Below are 10,649 nucleotides of genomic sequence, written 5' to 3' on the forward strand. Positions count from 1 at the left end.
CCTTCTATTATTCAAATTCTGCCCAGACAATGCTTCATAGGGACAACTTATTTTATTTAAAATAAAATTCCCCCTCTAGTTTCAGAATTTATCCTCCCCTCCCCCCAATTAAACTTTCTCCCTTGAGAGGTCAAGAGACTTCTCAAATTTGCTTGCTCACTAGACTGGCCCATTTACACACACAGCCTGGAACCAAAGCCCTTTTAACCACTTGCCTCTGGCCAATCACCCTTATAACTGTTGACATGAGAAAGCAAATGCCCTCGGGGAAAGACTTGTGGGGGGGGAAGAGGGCGGGCAACAAAAAAACTTATCCTCAGCTGATGCATTATCTTTGTTTCTAAAGAAAGGCGTTGTCTTACGACACAGATTCCTGTTTAAATAAAACAGGATCTATGGGGCTGATTATATTTTAAAGAGAGAGAGAGAGAGAAGGAGAGAGAGGAGAGAAAACCTAAAGTATTTATACCATACTGAAAAGGTTATATATTTTTAACATTTTTGTTTATCTTAACTTTTTATATGCAAAAATGAATTAACTGCCTTCTTTTGATGGATGTGTAAAACACTGGGGTGCTAAGACAGGTTCCCACAAGTTAAATATGTATTGTCTCTGATTGACTTATTGATGATGCTCATGACCCTTTTGGTATGTAACTGTGTTATATAGAAACTCATTTAATTAAAAATGCTTAAGATGTTCTGTGCCTTAGATTGAGACTTACTTTGAAAGAAACATGGCAACGATAAATATCAACCAAGCTGTCTGAGTAACCGTTGTATTTATTGACATGTACTGAATGAAATTTGTGTTCAAACAACGGCCTGCTGCTTATGGATAACAAAGTTCTATATTACTACACTGAATGTGCATTTACTTTTACCTGAACCTATCACTGGATACAAGTAAAGCAATAAACTTAATAGTTGCTGGTCCAAATGCAAAGGTAATGTCTCAAGTTCTTGCAATTTTTAATAGTCTAAAGTGTGTGATATTGTACCTCTGCACACATAATAACTCCTTAGGCACCATGAAGTTCATCCCATAACACATGGCTCGTTTGTAGAACCCCCCCCACCCCCGCCATATATTAGATTTCTGCTGTCTCATTTTTTTAACACAAAGATTCGCAAGGGATCTGCGTTCTTTGTACTTGCTTCCCATCAATCCTCCTGGCTTTCTCTCCAACACTGGCACAGGAAGCACCCTCCCCCAGTGGGACTTTTAAATCAGAACCTCCCTTCTGTTGGGAATTCAGCCCCTCTCAGTTTGGGAGCTGACACTTACCAGTTGCTGAAAAGCAGGCTGATCTATGTCACTCTGCAAGGCGAAGTCGCTCAGTACTTTCCAGGGTGGCTGGTAACTTTGCACCTCTACTGGGTTAGCCTGTAAACCACCATCGTGTCTCTCCGGACTAGCAGCCACCATGGGAGTTCCGGTCATCCCTTGGATATTCTGTGAATAACGCCCCCCCCCACCATGGCCACATGTTAATGAGCAAACTCCCTCCCTCCATCGTCTGCACGTGCTGAGCAAATATGCCTAAGTATTATCTTATCTATATAGTGGCCCAGTATTGACTCGGTTAATCTGCTGCACCTATGGATATTAGTTAGAGTTCAGTTTTATTTTTCTACTTCTGTGTGCTGGATTATTAGACTGGCTGGGATCTTACAAAGACAATTCGACTAAAACTATCATCATCTTTCCCTTTCACTTCACAGCTTATCCCCAACCCCTGCCATCCATCTTTATAGGCCATAGCCTTCCAGAAGTAGAAGTCCAGCCAGGCCTCCACCAGACTTCTGACACCCATTTTCTATGCAGTTTGGGCTAGCTGAAGATTTAATTCAAACACTCTTCCTTGCAGAGCCAGACCCTACTCCCAAGGCTTTTGGGGGTGGTTACTGAGTACCCTTGCAGAGTCCTGACCTGCCTGCCAAGTTTAATGACAACAGGTTTTATGGCATTTAAAAATAGGGTTGGAGTGGTTTAAAAAAAAAAAAAAGAGGAAGAAAGAAACCCTTCAGCTTAACTTAAGCAAGAGGTGGGGGAGAAGGGAGTTTTGCCCAAAATAATAGTACCAAAGACGGGAAGGAACCTTTGGGCCCCACCTGGAGTAGTGGATTATCTTCATGGGCCCCTTGAAGGCCTCCAGCATGTGTATCAAGAACCGTGCCAGGCCTCTCCAAGTGTTGGGCTGGATGGAAAGCCCATTGCATCATATTCTAGATCAGCTCCCAAAGTGCTGTCCTTTCCAGTCCTGGCCACTCTAAGGACCCCCATTGCCTGTAAAACCTGAGCAGAGACCTCACTGCCATCTACGCTTACACCGGGAGAGGACCACTGGGTCCTTCTGGCTCTAGGTGCAGTTGACATGAATGCCATGGGTCCCTTTTGGGACCAGCAACGGATGGGCTCAGACCTCTGCAGTTTCTATCCAGCCCGCTCTCAGCCCTCAGTAGCCAGTGTGCTCTACACAGCTGGGTTTAGGTGGGGGTTAGAGCGTTTCCGTTGTCTGGGCTCCTGGCTTGTGCTGGGCTGGGCACCAGTCCCCGGGTCCCCCCTCCAGCGCGCGCGCGCACAGCGGCCTCCGGGGCTACTCACGGTTTTGTCGTTGGGCTGCTGCTGCTGAAGCTGCTTCATCATGATGCTGCGTTTCTTGTCTTTGCACCTCTTGTTTTGAAACCAGACTCGGATCACTCGGGGGCTGAGGCCGGTCATCTCCACTAGTTGCTCCTTCATGAGCGCATCCGGCCGAGGGTTGGCGGCGTAGCAGGTCCGCAAGGTGTGCAACTGCTTCTCGTTGAGCACGGTCCGCACGCGGGTGGTCTTCTCGGGCTGCTTGTGGACGTGAGGCCGCAGGGCTGGCTGCCTAGCGGAGATGGGCTCGGCTATGGGGCAAATGGGGGCTTTGTGAGTGCCGCAAGGTCACTCTGGCTGCCGCCAGCCCTCTCCACGCACCCCCAGACCCCCACCCCTGCCCCCAGCTCGAGCTCAGCACACCACGAAGAAGCTTCTGAAGGAGGGTCAGGGGTGGGGTGGGGGAGAAGAAATCTAGCTCCTTCCCCTATAGAGCACAATAAGGAGTGATGGGGGAGGGGACAGACTCGGCCCCTGCTCCTACTCTTAGTCAAGGGAGGCTAGGTCGTGTCTCTTACCACATCAGAGACTTTTTATTTTATTTATTATTATTATTTTTTTTGCCAGTACTTTCCCTCCTTCCTCCCTTTTTTTCATAACCGGAAAGATACAGAAAAAAAAAAAAAAGATACAGAATATCCCGATCATCCCCACCTCCAGTTTCCGCTTTCCCTTCTGGGTAAAAACCATAGTGGGTACCTGAAAATAAAACGCAGAACACCCCAGTGACAACCAGAGACACTACGAGACTGGACGTCTGCCACGGAAAGTCAGAGAATTCTGCCAGAAAGCCTTGAACTTTGAACTTTGAGGGGCAGTCATACTTAGAAGCTACTTTTTTTTTTCTCTCCCTGTATCCTGTCTATTCAAACGGGCCTGTCTTTCTTAGCTTTAAACCGGTGGCTGGGGTGTTCGTGAGACCAGCTGACCCCAAGCAAATGAAAACTGAAACCCTGTTGACCTGTCTAGGCTTGAGATAAAGGACTGCTGAAGAACGCCCTTCCTTCCCCTCCCAGTATTCCGGCCTCTTCTGCTTTTCTCGCCCTTGGCTATGCCCAATGCCAGCTAGTTAGAAATCCCCCAAGATAGAAGCCCCAGAGAAGTCAGAAAGGGGTGACTGGAGGTTAGGGGAATGCTGTCATCTCCTCACCTCTAGTATTTAGTGGGGGGGGGGCTGATGACTTAATACTAAACCAGAGAGAGGGGGGGGGGGAGAGAAACGAGTGAAGGAAGGAGGGAGCTCTGTTTCCGAATGGAAGGAAGACAGGTAGGAAACAATGTCTCCCTGGCTTGCTGCCTTGGCTCTAACCTACCTTTATGCTTCCACTTTCCTTTATGGGCAACTGGTCCTCCAAGGTGGCTGGCACAAATCCACACCTTCCCCGACCCAATACCTACGGGGTCAATTCAAAGCTACAGCTACGGGGGCTTGGAGGTGAAATTCTCACCAAATCACGTAGAATGAATGGCTTAAAGAGGCAGGCTCCTTTTAAAGGGCAATTACTGCAGATTAGGCTGTTGACAGTTTTAAGTTACAGCCCTGTGCAGTACTGCAGTTGCTGACGACACTGTATCTTTTAGGAAACTATTTTCTGGCAAAAGCATAAAAATGAAATGTAAAAACCTTTTGAATTGGAGAGTAAATCTCAAGGAGTTGGGGGGGGGGGGATGTGGGGGAAGCTAAATGCCTTGGGGCTGCTTAAGCTTCCTTCACTGGGCTAGGGAGGAAACTCCTGGAGACCCAGGACTCCACCCCTTTAATTAGGCAGCAGCTAGGAGACCTGGCAGAGAGCTGAAGCCCATTTTCAGTAAGCCGTGGGTTGGAGGCCAAAGTAAAGCCGGCAGTACTGTTTGGACTTGTGTATACATGTGTGCACAAGTGGGGTATGCTGTGTACCCATATATAGACAGACATGTAGATATGTAGGTGCATGCTTGCACATTCGAGGTAGACGGTGAGTGTGTGGAAACTTGCTAGAAAGCCGAAGAGCACATGCTGGGTTTTGTTTTTTGTTTGTTTGTTTGTTTTTTCCAGGCCACTTTCAGAACCACCCTGAGGCCCCCCCAGGTTGCAGGAAGGCGGGGTGGGGGTGTTGGCTTAGGCCCGCCCGCCTTTTTTCCAGCTAGCTTCCCTCTGGCTTGAGAAGTACCTGCCATTTGCAGTGGCCGGGCAGGATGCAAGGGACTGAGAGGGTCTCCAGCTCCCAGACTGGCCCTCTCCACCACGTCGTGATCCGCGCGGCAGAAAAGCCCATCCTCCCGCAGCGCGAACTCGTCTCCGGGGATGAGCTGTCGGCTGCAGGCTACACAGCGGAAACACTCGATGTGGTACACCTTGGAGCGGGCGCGCATCACGAAGTCGTTCTTGCTGAAGCCTATGCTGCATTTGGCGCATTTGATTCCGTACAACCTGCATGGAACGTCCCGTCCCGGCCGGCGGCGTGGGAAGAAAAAGCATAAGGAACGACAGTGACATCAGGGAGGCTCTGGCCCAAGGTGCCCAGCAACCCAGGCCATAAACCCTGACCTGCCCTGGAGGGAGGGAAACAATCGCCTCTCTCTCTCTCTCTCTCTCTCTCTCTCTCTCTCTCTCTCTCTCTCTCTCTCTCTCTCTCTCTCTCTCTCTCTCTCTCTCTCCCCCAACCCTCTCCCTTTCCGCCTTTTATTCCCCCTCCATTTGACAAGAGGAACCTTTAAGGGAACCTCTGTGACTGTCTCAGTTCCTACCTCTTAGTTCAGACACCCGGCTCAGGGAAAATTTATTGAGGGATTCTAAACCTGGAGGCTGGTAACCAGTCCCAGGGATATTCTTGCAAATTCTAGCTGGGAGGAATACAGGGGACATTGGTGGCCAGTAGCCACATGCTTTCCATTCTCTGCCCTCAATTTTTACTATTAAAAACATTTCTGAAATTGCAACAACAAATAGCGTTGGGCTGGGGACTGTCACCCCCCACACTCCATCTATGGACACATAATTACAGATCAGAATAACAAAATATAGCCTTAGAAGGTTTCCAGATTCCCAATACCAAAGGACTTCCAGTATTTATCCAACTAAGGGTTTTCCACAGGCCACATGTTAATGGAGCATTCCCTCTCCCTTCTTCCTCTTTTATTTAAAAAGCAGATCCAAAAAACAAACAAACAAAAAACAAAACAAAACAAAAAAACAGCTTCTGTTCCCTCCATTAGTTTCTCTTAGGTTCCTGAAGCATCTACCTCCATTTCAGTTTGCCTGAGAGCCAAGGCTAGCAAGACAAGTGAAAACAAACAAACATCTCACTTCTAAGATCTGCCTTCTTGCTAACCTGTCCCTATCCATCTACTGCTGCATTGCCTAGTACCCTCTACACAGAGGGTGGAAGAGATAGGACAGTATTCACACAAAGGAGGGGGGCGTATTGTTCCCTCTAGGGGAGAACTTAAAATCAAATGGCCACTCCACCCTGCTTTTACAACTATAGAACTTCCAAGGGGGTTGGTTATGCATTCGTGTTCTCTTATGGAAACACACACACACACACACACACACACACACACACACAGGAGAGAGAGAGAGAGTGAGAGAGAGAGAGAAAACTGGAGAAAAGTAAAAGCAATTGAGTTGCAATTGAGTTCGTTCATCTGCAAATAGACACATCCAGAATTGGGCAGGTTTATGTACAACTGAGCAAAACTGAGGAGTAAGGATGCTTTGAGGGTCGAAGTGGGCTCTCCCTCTCCAGAATCCAGTGCACAGACCAGTCAAATAAACAATGAAGACGGCTTATTTGTCAGGATTAGAAGGCAGATTTGATTTTTTTTTCCTTTCTGCCTCTCCAATGCAAGATCATCCATTTTATAGGATGGAGACTTACTTTGCCTGTACCCAAACCATTTACCAAATCCCTCCCCTTTACCACATCCCATTTCTTCCCACTCTCCTCAAAGTATTAAAACAAAAGGAAAAAAAAAAACCAAACAAAACAAACAAAACCCTCCCTCATAGGACAGAGATAGTTTAGTTTTATCTATCAAGTGTATATCCTCCACTCCGAGATTTAAAAAAAAGTAAAACAAAACAACAGCAATAACAAAAATGCCTGGGCATTGTTCGAGCAGAAGAAAAAAGTGATCGTATTTTGAATCATAACTAAACTCCAATGAAAGTTCTTCAGTTACAAAGCTTACAGTTGAGGAGGGCCACTCGATTTGGAGTAGCTACTTCTGAATTTAAAATCAGCTATATTTCTGCCATCACAGATGAAGAAGGACTATTTTGCTTTGCGTTAGAACTAACACAGCTTCCTTTAGAAATTCTCCTGGCTTTCTGAGGTGCAAAATGGAGTTTCTGATGTAGACTCACAGATCAGAGAGAACTTGAAAATAGCAAAACCATGCAAGGCAAGCAAGCTCAGTCCCTCTGTGGGTTTGGTCTTGTCCCGTGTGGGGTGATTGCCTCATTTTATCAGTTACTAGATTTTAATGTGAGAAAGGAAGCTGTTCAATTACCTAAATATACCAATTGTTCACAGACAGTTGATGGGCAATTTGATCTGCTCTGTCTAATTCATCAGCCCAGATAAGATAAGAAAGAAAAGACAGTCAGGTATCACCAAAGGGTTAATATTTAAAAAGATTAAATTTCCGGTCTTCTTCATTTCTTTTGTAAGGAATATTTTACTTGGTTTTGGAATTTTCTACCTAGGAGGACTCAAAGGTAAAGAGTTTTTAGCGGTTGTACTTGTTTTTCAAAAATCCTTTGCTGAAACATCTGTCTCACGGGCATCTCCAAAGACTATCTTAAGTCAGTGATAAAACAGTAGAAAAGCAAATCAGCTGCTAATCTATACAGGGTAAATAGATTTCCCCCCCCCCCAAGTTTAAAATCCTCAATTTCTTTGCCTTAATTTTGTTGGTGTCCTCAGAAGAAAAGTATGAAAAAAAGGAAAACAATTTCATCAAAAAAATTCCAAGAGTCATCAACAAACCCTAACAACAAAATTTATGAAAGCTACAGTGACATCTCCCCACCCCCAGAGACATGAAATGAATAACAGTTTAATTTTTGAAACACCTTTGCACGCTGGACCCTCTAAAGCAAACGCCCGAAAAGAAAAGACAAAACCGCATAAAAAAAATAATAAACAAGGAGAGACACGGATATCTCTGAAAAATAACGATGTGAAAATGGCATACCTGATATAATCTCTTTTACAGTAGGTTTTTCCATCCCTAACAAAGCAAGTACAGCTCTCGTCCAAATACTGATTACACTCCGCACATTTCAAACATGCCGCATGCCATTCCAAATCCGGAGAAACCCTCAGAATATACTGATCGTGAATTTGATTGCCGCAACCAACACATAGGGAAATCAGACGTTTTTCTGAAATGAAAATAAATACATGATTGACTAACCGTTTACTTCCTACAGAGATAAACACACTTTTAGTGTCGTTCTCTTATAGGGTGTACTCTGGAAGAATTTTTTTCTTTCCTTTTTTTTTTTTTTTTTTTTTCTTAAAGAGTATTGCACTTTGGGATGGTAATTGGAGTGTGCCGTCAAAACCTTGACTCGCTTTTTTTTTTTTTTTAAGGGAGGTGGACTATATGTAAAATGTAGATTTGAATAGTCTACATTTGTAAGCCTAGCACGCAATCAAACCCGCTCATTTTGTGTTTTCTCCTCTTCTCCCTCTTTCCTTCTTTGCTATAATCATTAGGCGAAGATTATGGATAAGTCAAGTCAAAGAAAAGGTTTTGACTAGAAGCGTTAAACCGACGCTGGGACGTCTATATTTTCCGTGAAGCACGCACTTCAATAGCACAAGGGATGGATATTGTTAGGAGAGTAGACATCAATACAGTTGTCACTCGCTCTCTTTTGCAAGTCTAATGCTAATTCATATCTGCCGGTGTGGTTTGTGCAGGCAGACCTTTGCTACATAATAACCTTCTCAAAGAGCTCCGGATTCCGGAGAAGGAAATCACCGCTAAGTAGCAGGCGGCTAGAGTTTGGGAGGGCACCCAGGCACATTCAAACAGAAGGTAGATAGATGTATGCTCAGTTTCCCGAAGACCGCAATCCGCATCAAACACGCAAGCGTGGCGACAAGGGAGGGGGGAACAAATAAAAAATAAAAACACAGAAACCGAAACAGTAACAACAACAACAACACAACAACAAAAAGGAACCACCGTTTCTTCTGTCTCTCCAGGCAGTGACTACAAATCCAAAGAGCCCTGGCACCAGTGCCCGAGAGAGAAGCCCCGCACCACAACAGCACACCGAGCCCCGCAAGGTAAAACCCGCCTCTTACTTTTTGGTGGATCGCCCATGTCTCCCATTTCTGTAAGAGGGAGTAATGTCCACAGTGAAATGGTGGTTGGACAGTTGGTGCACAGCCCACAGAGAGGATGCTGGTGCTGTGGCTGGGTGGGAAACACTGGCCCCCGGGGCTGCCAAGGCTGGGGGGAGCCGCTGGCCGGCTGCGCCGCGCCCTCGCCGACCCGATCCGGGAGTCCGAGTTAAGGCGGCCGGCGGAGTTGGCGGAGCGGAGGCGCTGCGGCGGCGGCGGACTCGAGCGGCTCGGGGCACCTCTCTTCCTTATCTCTTACTCAAACTTCTCAGCTCCAACTCAGCTCCATCGCCATTGGTCTGACGCAGTGCGCGGGGACGTCAGGCGAGCGGCTCGCCCATTGGCTGCGGGTCGCGCGGCGCAGCTGTCCTGATTATCATATTTCAGCCCCGGCCTCGCCGCGCGCCACTGCCCGCTCCGCGAGCCCGCGGGAGAGGATTAGGCCTCCCGAGGCCACGGCGCTCCCCAGGCTCCGGGTGGCCTCGGCCCCGGGGCCACAGCCTCCTTGTCCTCCGCCCCTTCCCCGCTCCGTCCCGGCCACGCGGCGCCCCGCCGCCCTGCTCCTGCGCCCCGCGCTCCCCCGGGTCCCCGCGATCCGCTGGCAGCGCTGAGCGCGGGGCTCCCTTTTCTGCCGCCGGTGGCGAGTGGCTGGCTGGTGGGTAGGTCTTTCCTGTGAACCGGGTCTCTCCCGGGCGCTAGGAAAAGGAGGGGAAACTTGGAACTCGCCCTTGGCCCCCCTCGGCTCCCACGCTGGCGCGCGCAGCCCGGGTTCCGGCGGCTAAGCCGCCTCCGGGAAGGGTGCGTCTCTTAGAAGCCGGCAACCTCGGGGGCGCGCTAGGGAACCAACCCGGAATGGGACTGTTAGACCCAGAAGAAATGGTTTTTATGATTTTGTTTCTGTTTTTTTAATTTTGTTTGTTTGTTTGGTTTTTTACTGAGACACTGTTGACCCTGTCACTTTCCAATCTCAGCTTTCCAAAGACTTGGGGTGGGAGGAAAGGGGAGCTTCTCGCCTTAGCGGACAATCAGGTTGGAAACGCAAAGGTAAAACGAAGTTAAACTCCGTGGTCTGCTCCTTTCCTCCCTTCCTGCGAGGTCTGCTATTCAATTTAATGCTAGCATGAAGAGTGTAGAGTCAGAGCACAGTACCCCAAAGTTTACAGCGCGCTCTCGGTCTCTCTATGGGTCTCTTGTCCACTCTTTTTAAAAGCAAAGGTGCACCCCGCCCTTTGACGTTTCGGTAATTATAAGCGCAACTTTACACGACTCCCCAGAGAATATTTTAAATCTGCTAGCCTGAAGCGTGAACAGGGAGGGTCTGTTGCAAAAGAAGAGCGGGTCGTCTACTCCAGTTCACAGAGGTTAGCTTTTCTAATTTGTTTCCTCCGGGGAAGCCATCTGGAAGAGATGTTGGCCGCTTCTCACCGGCAACTTTTGCCAATAATTTCTTTTCTTTAGCGATTCCCCAACTCTCTGAACAGTGTTTCAAAGACAGTTATTAGGGGTCTCACAGAATCCCCAAGCTTCTCCCGGAGCTTCTACACCAGTTGTTTCTTATCTAGAGAGATGGTTTTATCAAAAAAAAAAAAAAAAAAAAAAAAAAAAAAAAAATCGGGGAGGGGTGTGTGCAAAAACACAAACGTAGAAGGTTTCTTTTGGTG

At 47.4% G+C, this 10,649-nt stretch overlaps 1 protein-coding gene across 1 annotated transcript in view; it reads right to left on the reverse strand.

Annotated features, from left to right (window-relative positions):
• Positions 1-9,130, reverse strand: part of Isl1 (ISL LIM homeobox 1) — a 10,149-nt gene extending 1,019 nt beyond the window's left edge. The window contains exons 1-5 of the mRNA XM_051183083.1: positions 8,950-9,130; positions 7,826-8,015; positions 4,795-5,054; positions 2,609-2,895; positions 1,289-1,456 (exon numbers count right to left, since the gene is read on the reverse strand). Of these exons, the coding sequence (XP_051039040.1) occupies positions 1,289-1,456; positions 2,609-2,895; positions 4,795-5,054; positions 7,826-8,015; positions 8,950-8,977 (933 nt within the window). The 5' untranslated portion in view covers positions 8,978-9,130. The remainder of the gene's footprint in view (positions 1-1,288; positions 1,457-2,608; positions 2,896-4,794; positions 5,055-7,825; positions 8,016-8,949) is intronic.
• Positions 9,131-10,649: the final 1,519 nt, after the last annotated feature.

The sequence above is a fragment of the Phodopus roborovskii genome, unplaced genomic scaffold, assembly GCF_943737965.1.
Source record: "Phodopus roborovskii unplaced genomic scaffold, PHOROB, whole genome shotgun sequence".
NCBI classification, from domain to species: Eukaryota; Metazoa; Chordata; class Mammalia; order Rodentia; family Cricetidae; genus Phodopus; species Phodopus roborovskii.